Raw genomic sequence first — 15287 nt, 5'->3', positions numbered from 1 at the left:
TCTATTCTCTACCTTTCCTCCTTTGAAACTTACACTATCTTGCACTACCTCTTCCTATCTCTCCTCATGGTCATCATTAATTCATTCAAGAAACATTTAATAAGTACCTGCCATTTGCAATGCAAAGTACTTGCTAGGTTCTGGTGCCACAACTGTTAACAAGGTACAGACACTCCTTTCCAGGAGTCTACATGCTAGTAAGGGAGACCCACTGGGTAAAGTCTGGTTACAATTTATATGCTGTCTGGTATAACAAGTTGAAGCACAGAGCGCTATGGGAACACATAAGCAGTATCTGGCACATAGAAAAAAAATTCAACAAATGTCTGATAAATAAAAGACTGCCCTGCCCATTAGCAACCCAAGAATATAACCGTTTGTCATATTTTGTATAATAAGGGAAATAATTATTCCCAATGAAAAGCAATGAAATGTGATTTAATCTTGACAAGCAAAAAGCCTTTACAAATGCAACAAAGGATAACATTATACTAACAGGTGGATAGACAAAGCTTATTAAAGAGGAATTCAAATATAATACAAAGAAAACTAACTCCTTGTTATTAGTCTTACCTGACTGTGTCATAGATAATGACTCATCAGACCAACTGTAACAGTGTTGATGGGATTTGACAGGCAGACGATACTGTCCTCCAGTCCCATGACTTCCTTTGCTAGACTCCTGCTTTGACACGGATGTGCAGCTTTTGGGAGGTGACTGTTCAAACAGAAAACCAAGTGGGAACTGTTTTGTGATACATTTGTAAAATCTATTTAACATTTGAGATACCAAGCGGTTAAAGATAATATTTATGAAGAGTTTTAAGTAACTCTGTGACATGAAAAGTAAAAACAGTATAAATTATACAAAGGGTAAGACCTCAAGTTTTTTTTAAAGTTACAGAAAAAAACTTATAAAGAAGCATGCTTTTTAAAAATGTTTATAATAAAGTAGGAGTGGCTACTGTTTAAGTGATATTTACCCTCTTATTTTTTTTAATTAAAAAAATTCTGAACGTGGTGCTGGTATCTTTTCAACATAGTAATTTAATTTCTTTCAGATATACACCCAGAAGTGGAGTTGCTGGATCATATGGTAGTTCTCCATTGAAAGATAAATGGATAAAGAAAATGTGGTGTATGTACCCATGTGCATGCGTGTGCACACACACACGTGGGAGTACTATTCAACCATAAAGAAGGAAGGAAATCCTGCCATTTGCAACATGGATAGACCTTGAGGGCACTGTACTAGGAGAAATAAGTCAGACAGAGAAAGACAAATACTGTATGATCTTACTTATATGTAGAATCTAATAAAAAAAAAAAACAACCAAACTCACAGAAGAAGAGATCAGATTTGTGGTTACCAGAGGTGGGGGGAATTGGGTGAAGGTGGGCAAAGGTACAAACTTCCAGTTATAAGATAGATAAGTCCTAGGGATGTAATGTACAATGTGATGACTATAGTTAACATTGCTGTATGGTACATGTGAAAATTGCTAAGAGAGGAGCATAAACATTCTCATTATAAAGAAAAAGACTTCTTGGTTACTTTATGAAGTGAGGGATTTCAACTAAACTTACTGTAATAAGTATTTCACAATATATACATGTCAAGCCATTATGCTGTACACCTTAAACTTCTACAGTGCTGTGTATCAATTATATCTCAATAAAACTGAAAAAAAACTTTAAAAGTACTAAAAATGTACTAGTTTTGTGGAAAGAAGGAAAAAAGAGAGGGAAGAAAAGAGAGCATAAGAAGACTGTCCACAAGACAGTATTACAAAGGATGTAATTTCTACCCTGACATCAGGTGGAAGTGAGAATGCCTACTTTGATATCTAGCTATCATCACTTTTTTTTTTAAAGATTTTATTTATTTATTCATGAGAGGCAGAGAGAGAGAGAGAGAGAGAGAGAGAGAGAGAGGCAGAGGGAGAAGCAGGCTCCCAAGGAGCAGGGAGCCTGATGCGGGACTCGATCCCAGGACCCTGGGATCATGACCTGAGCTGAAAGCAGATGCTTAACCATCTGAGCCACCCAGGCGCCCCTATCATCACTTCTTATATCTGTGAATTTGGGCAAGTTTCCTAGCCTGCAGAGCTTCAGAATGGGGCTTAACACAGTATCTACAGAATTGTTGTGAGGATAATCCACATAAGGCATTTAGCATTATTACCTGACACGTGGTAAGTAAGCACTCAATAAATATTAGTTTTTATTATAAAAGCCACTTTAAGACATCTAGTTTTATTTCTTTGACATATTTTCTTGTGAGGAAGAAAACTAATTTTTAGAGTTTGATCAGGTGATGGCTATTCTGAATCTCAATAACAATGCTAGGTATGATCTAATCAATTCACAGGAAGTAATAATAAGATTGTGTCAAAAAACATAGTTTGGTTGTAAATTCCATGCTACAATTATGTATACAACCCTATTTTCACATAATAACTAAGAGTTTGCTAACATGATAATTTAATTAGAAGCCTTTTATAATCTAAAACCTCTGTTTTCAGGTATGCGCCCAAGGCATTGGAATATTTTGCAACACAGCCCAGAATAGATTCTTCATTAGATCATTGTTTAAAAAATGTCTTCCCCGCAAATCTTTCAGGTGCCATAACACACATGAATCTGACTGATTTTTCAATAGGGGAAATGCAATTCATTCTTCATATCCACAATAAAATAAAGACTCTACCAAAGGATATTCCATTCTGAATTTAAGGATATTCCTTTTTTTAGACAGAGACTTTAACAAAGTTTCTGTTCACATAATATTTAATATTATGCTAACTCCTTTATATACTTTATAAAATCAAATTTCAAAAGAAAAACAGTTAAGTTTCTAGCTTAAGTTTTTATCAGATAGGTTTTTTTTTTAATAAAGTATAGAATTAAGGGCAATGTGGAAAACCTTATTCTAATAGTGACCATTATTCTAATTTAGAGTCAATAACCATTTCAGATCTGCTTTAAAGAGATGAAACCACTACTTTTATTCTGATTTATAAGGGCAGTTATTAACTAAATTATAGATAGGCACAATGGTATTACAGTTTAAGATCTTGTTTCTATTACATGACAGAATACAGATTTTAATAAGAACTTATATTGTTCCTACATATTATCTTTAAATTAAACTTCAATTATCGTTTTTTAAAAGTTTTATTTATTTAAGTAATCTCTACACCCTACATGGGGCTCGAACTCATGACCCTGAGATCAAGAGTTACGTGTTCTAGGGCGCCTGGGTGGCTCAGTTGGTTAAGCGACTGCCTTTGGCTCAGGTCATGATCCTGGAGTCCCGGGATCGAGTCCCGCATCGGGCTCCCTGCTCAGCAGTGAGTCTGCTTCTCCCTCAGACCCTCCCCACTCTCATGCTCTATCTCATTCTCTCTCAAATAAATAAAATCTTAAAAAAAAAAAGAGTCATGTGTTCTACTGCTGAGCAAGCCAGGTGCCCCAACCTTAAATTATCTTTTAAAGATTTTAGAAGTTCCTGGGGCACTTGGGTCGCTCAGTTGGTTAAGCGTCTGCCTTCGGCTCACGCTTCGGCTCAGGTTGTGATTCCAGGGTCCTGGGATGGAGCCCCATGTCGGGCTCCCTGCTCAGCGGGGAGTCTGCTTCTCCCTCTCCCTCTGCTGCTCCCCACCCCCTACTTGTGCTCTCTCTCTCTCTCACTCTCTGTCAAATAAATAAGTAAAAATCTTAAAAGATTTTAGAAGTTCCTATTCCCTCAATATTAATAGACTTAATAATATATAATGTTATAACTGCCACTAAAGCTAAAATTCATATACTCATAAATCTTTAGAATTCAATGAAAATCTTTACTCCTGTTCAAATGTCATATACTGTATGTTACAGGTATGGGCGATAGTCAACACTGTCATGAACTGCAAGAATATAACTGCTAAAAAAAAGAAAACGACTGTTAATAATATACCTTTTAGACAGGCTTTTGTCCAAAGAAGTTTTAAGGGATAAATAGATATTAACTTACATGTTTACTAGGAGAGGTAGAAGATTCCAGTTCTTGTGAAAAAACCATTTCTTCAGTAAGTACACTATGATCTGGACTCCCTGGCTGCTCCTGAGCTACAGACTCAGATGGTATATATCCAACAGCAGGGCTGCCCAATTCTTCTGGAATAGAGCTTTCACTGTGTAGGTGAGAGTAGGAAGGTAGTGGAGATTCTGCTTCACTTGCTATTTCTATAGAGAGAGTGAAAACAAGAAAAAGTCCACAATCTTGGTCAAAAGAAATGTTCAACTGTTACACTTTACATTTGCTTTTGCATAATTTCACTTGTTGCATTTAGATATAATTTTTAATCCCATCACTTAATGAATCACATCACTATAAAGTCTGTTAGCCTAAGAATTTTGGCTGATGCAAACTGAGAGAAGGGCTTAGTTTGAAAGGAGAGGAATTGTTTTACATTTTAAAAAATATCTTTAATGTCTGGCTTAACAGAAGACAGCTGGATTCTCCTATCTGCTTCTGTCTGCAATCTGTGGCTATATGTTGTTTTGGTCAAAGCATATGCTGAAAATCTGGCCTCACAAAGCATATATGTAATTAGAAAGGGAAGAGTATTCCAATAGTCTTTACAGATAATTGTGGATATTCTTTTTTGATGTTACACCAAAACTTGACAATCGGTAGTTTCTTACATGTTAGCTGTAATGTGGAATTTGAAGTCATATCAATAAACTTTTTGTGATCTGTTACATTACAATCCTTTGGTCAACTCTGCAATCTGTTACATTACAATCCTTTGGTCAATGGATTTTTTTACTCATGCATGATTTTCTAAATCATCACCGGTCATTTGGAAGACACTGGTTCACTGAGTTATGAAGATCTTCCCAATGTTGACATATTTCATCATACAATATGAAAAGAGGATTCTGGGCCGAATCTCGGACTTCTAGATGCCGAGCTGCTCTGCGAGTAACCATGGCGTGTGGAAGCCAGAGCCGCACCTCCGGCCAGCTGGGCACCTCAGATGAGAGCTGCGCCTAGAGCAGTGCCAGCAGCGGCTCCAGCAGCTGCTGTCAGCTCACCTGCTGCTGTGCCCCAGCAGCCAGGTCTCATGGCCCAGATGGCAACCGCTGCAGCTGGCGTGGCTGTGGGCTCTGCTGTTGGGCACTGGATGGGCCATGCCATCACTGGGGGCTTCAGTGGAGGAAGTAATGCTGAGCCTTCAAGGCCTGACCACTTACCAGGAGCCTCAGGGAACCCAGCCAGCATACCTGCAGCAGCAGCAGCAGTCTGGACCATGCCACTAGGAGATGAAACAGTTTCTGGAGTGTGCCCAGAACCAGGGTGACCTGAAGCTTTGTGAAGGTTTCAGCGAGGTGCTGAAACAGTGCAGATGGGCAAAAGGATTAGCCTAATCAAGAAGTTCAAACTGAAGATATGGAAAATCATCTCTCATGACCAGGTTAATTTAGCATAAAAATATATTTAACAGTGAATATATAAAGTATGAAACCACCTGTTAAACCTCTGCTTCATCATTAAATACAGCTTTCTTCAGAACCAGAATGAAAAAGGGTGTTCTTACTATATAGAAGTTCATTGAGATGGTCTGAATTTGGGGCTGGGCAGATGTTTGTGTGCCTCCTTAAATCACCTTTTGCAATGTTCTCATTTGTGAATTAATTAGAATAGTGATTTTCTCCCTGCCCCCTCCTGCCCAAAAAAAAGATGACTCTGATTAATATCATCACCTATCATATCAGGAAAGTCTTTTAAGTACTGGAAAGCGGTCCAGCTCACAATGGGGAAAAATAGCATTTCTAATCCTAAACTTTCACTTGAAACCTTAAATTTTATCACTCACAATAATGTCACTTGTTCTCCTTCAAGAGTCAGAGTTGCTTCATTTATTTCTGAAAAACTGCTTGCCAATATTTAAGTAATCATGGTTTTTAGTCATTTAAGTAAAAATGGTACTCCATAAAAAAATGGCTAATTCAGCTTACAATTTAAATCACTGCATTAAGTGCTTTTCTTCAAGGCAACCACTGTCCTTAGGCACATGCAAATGCTTTATGCGTATTTCCTATTTTGTCACACAAAATATTTAAAGATATACACTCAAAGGTTGAGATTCAACAAAATTCGTATTTGTAAGTGCTTATTTAAGGACATTCTTACATAAAACTGGCATGTTAGCATTAGTGCAAAGTGGTGAGGAACACAATGACTCCTAACAGTTTGGCACCACTGCCTAGATTCAAGCTAAGGCTTCAGCAAGTTTACCCACCATTATATTTGCTACATCAGTGTAATGTCAACACAGTGAAAAAGGCAAACAACATGTTAGTATTATTATAAAAACAATTTTGACCTCCCAGACCCCCTGAAAGGATCTCAGAGACTCCCCCAGGGTTTCATGGGCCATACTTTAAGAACCACTGCTCTAGGATTCATACCTGGGATTGGAACCACTAAATTGCAGGATATGTGTACCTCACTTTTATTCTTTTATCAATTGTTTTTTTAATTTTTATTTATTTGTCTTGAGAGCGAGCAAGCATAAGCACAAGAGGGGGTAGGGGCAGAGAGAGAATCTTAAGCAGGCTCGCCCGATGTATGGCTTGATCTTACAACCCTGAGATCATGACCTGAGCCAAAATCAAAATCAAGAGTTGGAGGCTCAACCGACTAAGCCACCCAGGCGGCCCTTGATTATTTTTAATGCCTCTTTTTTCAACCTGTTTTCAAACTAGGTTTAACAATTAATATACCAGCAGTTCCTTGTTCTACCTACATACCAACAGGTTTGATGGATATTGTGAAAGGGCTGAATGATGGCCCTAAAAAAGATATGTCCGTGTCTTAACCCCCAGAACCTATGAATGTAATCTTATTTTGAAAAAATGTCCTTGCAGATGTAATTAAGGATCTCATGATGGGGGGTGCCTGGGTGGCTCAGTTGGTTAGGTGTCTGACTCTTGATTTCGGCTCAGGTCATGATCTCAGGGTTGTGGGATTGACCCCCGCACTGGGCTCTGTGCTTAGCTCAGAGTCGGCTTGGGATTCTCCCTCTGGAACCCCCACACCCCACCCCCACCACCTCCTGTTCACAAGCTTGTATGCATACGTATTCTCTCTCTCTGAAATAAATAAAATCTTTTTAAAACAATGGAAGGGTGTGCCTAGGTGGCTCAGTTGGTTAAGTGACTGCCTTTGCTCAGGTCATGATCCCAGAATCCTGGGATCGAGTCCCACATCGGGATCCTGGCTCAGTGGGGAGCCTGCTTCTCCCTCTGACCCTCTCCCCTCTCATGCTGTTTCTCTCTCTCTAATAAATAATAAAATCTTAAAAAAAAATAAAATGAATCACAGACCTATACCTCTGAAACAAATAATACATTATATGTTAAAAAAAAAAAAGAAGATAGTAGGAAGGGAAAAATGAAGGGGGGGGAATTGGAGGGGGAGATGAACCATGAGAGACTATGGACTCTGAGAAACAAACTGAAGGTTCTAGAGGGAGAGGGTGGGGGGATGGGTTAGCCTGGTGATGGGTATTAAAGAGGGCACGTACTGCATGGAGCACTGGGTGTTACACGCAAACAATGAATCATGGAACACTACATCAAAAACTAATGATGTAACATATGGTGATTAACATGATAAAAAAATAAATAAAACAATGGAAGGATCTCATGACAAGATCATCCTGGATTATCTGGGTAGGCCCTAAATCCACTGACAAGTTTCCTTATGAGACAAAAAAAGAGGAGCAGACATGGAGGAGAGACAGTGCGAGACTGGAGTTAGGCAGACATAGGAACACCTATATTACAGCCACCACAAGCTCGAAGAAGGAAGAATTGTTTCCTGGAATCTTCAGAGGGAGCACAGTACTGCCAACACCTTGCTTTTGTATTTCTGCCCTCCAGAAATGAGAGAATAAAACATTTTTTTAAGCTACCAAATTTGTAGAAATTTGTAACAGCAGCCCTAGGAAATGAATACAGGTATGAAACAATATTTCTTTATGGTTTTAATGCCCTGATTACTAACAAAGTTGATCATCTTTTCAGATGTTTGTTGATAATTTGTAGTTCTTCATTTATGAATTATCTGCTCTTTTGCCCATTTTTTAAAATGTGTTTGTCATTTTATTTTTGATTCATAGGAGTTGCTTGCATATTCTTTTTTTTTTTTTTAAAGATTTTATTTATTTATTTGAGAGAGAGAGAATGAGAGACAGAGAGCATGAGAGGGAAGAGGGCCAGAGGGAGAAGCAGATTCCCCGCTGAGCAGGGAGCCCGATGTGGGACTCGATCCCGGGACTCCAGGATCATGACCTGAGCTGAAGGCAGTCACTCAACCAACTGAGCCACCCAGGCGCCTGAGTTGCTTGCATATTCTTATACTATTCCTTTGACAGTCATATGTGTTGCAAATATCCTCTTTTATTTTGTTGTTTTACTTTTTTTATGGTGTATTAATGAACAGAAATTCTTAATTTATTGAGTCAAATTTATATATCTTTCCCTTTATGGTTTTGCTTTGTATAACATCTTAAAGAAATCTTTCCCTCCCCTTGATGTCATATAGATATTCTCTTACATGGTCCTCTAAAAGTTCTATAATTCTAATTTTTAGATTTAAGCCTTTTTTTTTTTTAACCATTTAGCTGAGTCTTTTTAGATTGTCAATGTAGGAATCCAATTCATTTTTCCCTGCCCCCAAAATTTATTGGAGAGTCTCTCCTTTCGTCACTGCTCTGTAAAGTTACCTGTGTCAGAAGTCAACTTTCTCATACATGCAAGGGTCTTTTTCTGTGCTGTTTCATAGTCTATTTGTCTATCTCTGTGCAAATAATCCCATTTTAATTATACACTTTTACAAGTTTTGATATCTACTAAAGTAAGTTCTCCATTTTGTGGTTCTTCTTTAGCAGCGTCTTTGCTTTTTGGTCCTTTGTTCTTTCATATAAATTTTAAAATGAGCTTGTCAAACTTATGAAGAAATCTTGCTGGGTTTCTGATATAAATTGTCTTGAATCTATAAATAAATTCAAGCAGAATTAACATCTTTATGACACTGAATCTGTGAGTATGGAAAAGCTTTCTATATATTTTGGTCTTCTCTAATGTTTCCTAATACAATTCTACACTTTTCTCCATAAAGATCTTGCATATTTTTAAATTTATTCCTAGTACTTCATATTTTTTATTTCTATGATAAATAGTATCTCTTTTAAAAATTAGATTTTCTAACCAATTTCTGCTGCTCTATAGACATGTAATTGAATTTTGTTTATGAATTTTATATCCAGCAACTATGAAACTCACTTGTTAATTCTAATAACTGACATGTAAATGTGGGATTTTCTATGTGCACAGCTTTAAAATCTGTAATAATGAGTTTTGCTTCTTCCTTTCCCTCCGTAGGTGAAAATAAAAGCATTTGTCTTATTTCCAAATTCAAAGGGAAAGTTTTCTATGTTTTATCACTAAGTATGGTACCTTATTGTAGGTTTGGTTTTTCATTTCTGTTAATAGATATCTAGATCAGGTAAACAAAGCTCCCTTCTATTGCTACTTTATCTGAAATTTGTTTTATTACAAATGCTTTCTGGATTTTATCAAGTACCTTTTCTAAATCCATCGAGATGTCACGCAATTTTTCTCCTTTAGTCTGTTTAAGTAATATGCCACACAATCGATTTTTTAGAATGTGTTAAATCCTACTTGGTCATGGAATAACCCATTTTCATTTCATGGAATTTACCTATTTCTTCTAAGTTTTCAAGTATATTAGCAGAAAGTTATTCACAATATTCTCATATTTCCAATGCTGGTGGCATTTGCAATTGTATCGCCTTCTTCACACTTAAAATATAATGAAGTAAATCTTCCAGTTATCTCAGGCTTTGGTTTGTAGTCTGAACAGAGTTTTAGCATTTATTACCTTTCTGTTCTGTTCTCTCATCCTCAAGTTCTTTCTTCGGAGTTTTAGGTTTTATTAATTCTTTGTCCCAGGCAGCCAAAGCTTGTTTTTCCATTTGACGAATTTCGGCTTCCTCAGCATCCAAACGTCGCTTCCACTCGAGCAGCTCCTCTGCATGTTGTCGCCGTTGCATTAGTTTTTGCTCTCGCTTTGTAAGAAACCTATGGTCACACCATGAAGAACAGTCAAAGAACAAATCTAGGGGCAGAAATCACTCTGAGAGCTCTACCACTCATTGCCTTATCAATAAGCTGTGTAAAAACAGGACATTCATACTACTCCTTTGAAAAAACTTTGAAATAACAGAAGCTTTGATGAGTCAACATATTTAGAAAATGAAAGAATTTATGTTTTACTTGTGATTGTTTGTAAAGACAAATTCAGAAAAGAAAATTTCAGAATATCTGGACACCCATGGCTGATAATACTTAACTTACATAGTCACTTCTCATAGGTGATTCTCTTTTGTAACAGAAGATATAAGGAATTTATTCTGAAGGTTCAGACTAGAAACACACAAACCCAAACCCAAAACAACAAAGACCAAAACAACAACAAAAAACAAATCTCAAAGCCCCCAAACAAGCAAGCAAACAAAAAAGATATGTTCATGTTCCTTTTTGACTTTTACTTTCAAATTCAGTCTGTTTTTATTTCAGGTATCACTACACCACTCTTTGGTTCCCACTGCCTAAGAGATGCAATGGGAGGTGATAATTATGGAGAGAACACTGAGCACCACAGTCAGATGCCTTTTGCATATAAACATAACTAATTATTTACTTATGTAAAAGGATACAACAAATACCTCAAATTTCTCAATTTAATCCAATTTCTGAAATTAAATAGCCCAATATATCTTAGCTCAAAGGGTTAAGAGAAATTACTGATTTAGGAAAAAGTTATCTTAAAAAGCTATTACTAAACTCTCCTCATATGTAGATGCCAAAGCTAAATAAAAGGTGGGCTGCTCATATTATTGGTGTTAGATCTGTACTGATGGCTAATCAACAAAAATGCATTCACACATCCAACAAACACTTAATAAAAAGCACAAAAACTGTCATTCCACTTCTTGAACAATCAGCATATCAAATTAATGTGGAAACAAAAATAATTTATGGGACATTTGACAAGAGGCCCCCAGGCTGTTAAGAAAAAAAAAAAAGAAGAAAAGCAAACAAAACAAACAAAAAGAACAGAGCATGCTCTATCAAAGAGTGCACTGAAAAAGGTGCAAAGTTACCTGACCAACTGGTTGTAGATATACAGCTGGAATTTGGGATGAAGGTTGGGAAAACAGACACTGAGAGAGGCCCAGTGGTGAGACGTAAAGACAGAGAAGAAGTAGTGAACAGGAGAGCAGTGTCTATAAAATAAGGAGGAAGATTTTAAAACCAAGAGATCAAGAGGAAGAATGAGAAAGGGAAAGCAAAAGAGCTGAGTGGAGAACTTTTAATATGCTTCCTGAATAACATTATAAGCTACTCAATTAAAGAAAGTGTTATACTCTGTGTGACATATAAAACATGTACTATTACAGATCTTACCAATGATTTCGGAATAAACATGCCTTTCTTCTCAGATGTTGCTTAACCATCATCTATAGTTTCAGGTAAATTTATGTGAGTAAAGTTATGAGAAGTACAGTATGGAGCTAAATAAGTTTTCCCATAAGCTTTTTTTTTTTAAGATTATTTATTTATTTATTTGACACACAGAGACACAGCGAGAAAGGGAACACAAGCAGGGGGAGTGGGAGAGGGAGAAGCAGGCTTCCCAGGGAGCAGGGAGCCCGATGCAGGGCTCGATCCCAGGACCCCAGGATCATGACCTGAGCCGAAGGCAGATGCCTAACGATTGAGCCACCCAGGCGCCCCTCCCATAAGCTTTAACAGAGAGTACAACAATTATGGCTGTGAACCTAGTACATCAGCAATTCTACACACATATATAATCCTAAGCAAATGACTTTTACATCTGTACCTTGTCATATATTTTAAGCTTGAAATTAAATAAAAGCACTATGTTTGCCTCACTTAACCTTTATCATCGTGATCTAGCTTGAAAATAATAATTTAGAAAATAAATTTAGAGTTAAAAATACCTTGTTCACCTCTACAGCATAAAATTTACTGCTCACAGGACCTACTGAAGATATTTTGCTTTATATTTAACAAAGGCCCACTTTAGTTAAGATTGAAATATAATATCCATTCTATAAAATATTAGAATGCATAATTAAGAATAAACTAAGCTAGTTGCAATAAATACTCCTGGCTAAAAAATAAAAATCATGCTATGGACAGCTCAATCATAAGGTTAAAAGAAGAAAATTTCATATGTTAAAGTTATAAAAGTAGAAAATTCTCTTCTTTCTAAACAGTAAATAGATCACTTATTTATATATGTAAATATAAATATATATATTTGAGAGGCTAAGTAAGTCTAGTAATAGTCTGAAAGGTTAGTTCTCTTTGACAGAGCATGCTCCTGTTCACATGCACACAACAATAACCCGTAGATCAAGGCAGCATTTTTTGCCTTGGAAGGGCAAGGAATAATATCAGTATGTCACAGAAGTGAGAAAATCTAGGTATAAATCCAGCTATTCATTTGGATTTTTAAAAGTATGTACAATCTTGCCTATACATGTATCTTTAGATACATAGACTATTTCAATGTCTGTTTCCCCACATATAACTTAGTATTTCACCTCCCTTTCATTTACTTATATATATACACATACACACATACATACACATTCATATCTGGATTGCCTTGATTTTCTGCACCGACGTTCAAGGAAAAACAATTTTGCTGAATTTTAGTAAGACACTGCAATCTTCCTTGCCATTCTTTATGAATGTATAACAAACTTATTTTAGTGCTAATTATCAAAATATTACACAAAAACAAATGTACTCGGCAAAAGGTCCAAAAAATCTATTCATAATATTCAAATATCACCCACCCTCTTAAGTATGTAACTGCTAAATGCATGCATGACCTAGTACAAAAAGTAGAACAGTATTGGAACATGTAAAATAAACTGTAAAAAAAATTACAATTTAAATTTGTCCAGCCCAATATAGAGACTAATAATTTTCTCTACCAGCACAAGTACTGAACATTTATTTTTCATTTATAAGGATTAAGCATATTCAAAAACTCTAAGTTAGAAATGGACAACAAAAGAAATAGCTAACAGAAAAAGGAAAGAAAATAGTTTAAGAAATAGTGTGAGAACAGTTTAAAGTTAAAACTTCTTCCCAGAAACATACATTCCTTATTTAATATATGTATATTCTAGAAATAGTGTCCTTTAAAAGCTAAATAAAATAAAGTTGAAATAAAAGAAGCAGTACTTCACACTAGAGTTAACAATCCTTCAAGATGCTGCACAAATAAATAAAATTTGTGAATGATGGAGACATAAATGCCTACTAACAGAAAACACTGCTAACACGCTTAATGGTTGGTGTCAAGGCATCCCCCAGCAAGGCTTCTGATGGTAACAGAACACTGGACTGGATAGGATTAGACACAATAGATTTAATCATAATGTAAACCACTGTGTTCTTATAATGTTTAATCTTAAGAAATTCATTAGTAATTAGTTCTCTTTTTAAAAAATTTATTTATGAGAGAGAAAGAGAGTGAGAGCATGCATGCACAGGAAGGAGCAGAGGGAGAGGGACAAGCAGACTCCACGCTGAGGGCAGAGTCCAATGCAAGGCTCAATCTCACTACCCTGAGATCATGACATGAGCCAAAACCAAGACTCAGACACTTAACTGACTGAGCCACCCAGGCACCCCTGGTTCTCTTTTAAAGTCATACTTTCACACTCTAAACTTGAACTGTACAGCTATTCAAGCCCAGTCATCAGCCACTGAACACTTTGCCAATTTAAACAGATTCCATTTACAAGGGTCAATTTCTATTGAGATAACTTTAAGTCATCACTGTAGTTTAGATTTAAAAAAAAAAAAACTTATGAGGTTGTAACAGATCTGTACCCCTGAAACAAATAATACATTATATGTTAATTAAGAAGAGAAAAGAAGAAAAAAGCTATGAGGTTGAAAGCAGATATGCTAACTTAACTTTAACTTTGGCTGGCTGAGGTCCAGAGAGCAGGGTCCTAGTTCTAGTTCTGTGTGTGACCTGGGAGGAGTTACTTATCTCCATGGCCTCAATTTCTTCCTGTGAAACCAAAGGACTACACTAGATGACTTCTCAAAGAGCCCTTTGAGTTCCAGCAGTTTATAATGCTTTCTTTCTCCATTCAAGTACCTCCTCACACTTTTTTAAATACCTCAATACACTGCTGGACCACGTGACATAAATGAGAACATTTTTTTCCATTGAGCTAGTATATTGTAAATTGTGTTCCAACATATTATAAAACCATGCTATCATTTGAAAGAGCAAAATTATGATGTAAATTTTAAATGAAATTTTGAGTTATAAAATAATTTGACTTTGAAAGATATAAACAAAACAAGTAAAAACCTAATACTTTAAATCATTTTAAAATTCTTTCTGGACCAAAAATTAAATATATATTGTGATAAATAAAAATGAAACATAGTGTTTATCTCAGGGACATGAGATCGAGCTCCACTTTGGGCTCCATACTCAGGAGGGAGTCTGCTTGAGATTCTCTCCCTCTGCCCCTCCCCCTACTCACACGCCTGCACATGCACTCTCTCTCTCTCTCTCTCTCCCCCTCTTAAAAATAAATAAATCTTAAAAAAAAAAAGAAAAAAAGAGGGGAGGTGGTGGGGGGATGGGTTAGCCTGGTGATGGGTATTAAAGAGGGCATGTTCTGCGTGGAGCACTGGGTGTTATGCACAAACAATGAATCATGGAACACTACATCAAAAACTAATGATGTAATGTATGGTGATTAACATAATAAAAAAATTTAAAGAAAAAAAGCAAAATATATTCAGGAAAAAAAAAGAAAAAAGAAAAAAAGAAAATGCAGTCTTGTCTTTCTTCCTAAGCAAAATTTATTCTATTACTTAAAACTGTCTAATAATTTGCATATAATTAAACAAAATGCAGGTACGTTATTCCTAACCTAGGAAGTAAAGAAAATAAAAACCATTATCAGGTTATCAGGATTTATCCAGCTACAACACTTAGACTAGAACTTTGTAAGAAATTTTATTTCTATTTAAGGCAGGGTTGCCTGGGTGTCTCAGTCGTTAAGCATCCAACTCTTGATCTCAGTTCAGGTCTTGAGCTCAAAGTCACCAGTTCAAGCCCCACTTTGGGC

General features: G+C 36.3%; 1 protein-coding gene across 3 annotated transcripts in view; it reads right to left on the bottom strand.

The window, feature by feature from the left end:
• CEP350 (centrosomal protein 350) overlaps positions 1 to 15287 on the bottom strand; it is a 154847-nt gene that overhangs the window by 35388 nt on the left and 104172 nt on the right. For 2 of the 3 annotated variants that reach the window (XM_028121508.2, XM_028121509.2), the window contains exons 28-30: positions 9959 to 10158; positions 4016 to 4227; positions 574 to 718 (exon numbers count right to left, since the gene is read on the bottom strand). In XM_028121508.2, coding sequence (XP_027977309.2) covers positions 574 to 718; positions 4016 to 4227; positions 9959 to 10158 — 557 coding nt within the window. Of the gene's footprint in view, positions 1 to 573; positions 719 to 4015; positions 4228 to 9958; positions 10159 to 11243; positions 11367 to 15287 lie in introns of all 3 variants that reach the window. The other variant, XM_088017380.1, reaches the window with a different exon arrangement.

The sequence above is a fragment of the Eumetopias jubatus genome, unplaced genomic scaffold (genome assembly GCF_037043125.1).
Source record: "Eumetopias jubatus isolate StellerSeaLion01/CBP00866 unplaced genomic scaffold, mEumJub1_p1.0 scaffold_12, whole genome shotgun sequence".
Classification (NCBI taxonomy): Eukaryota; Metazoa; Chordata; class Mammalia; order Carnivora; family Otariidae; genus Eumetopias; species Eumetopias jubatus.
This window is presented reverse-complemented; position numbering and strand designations above follow the sequence as displayed.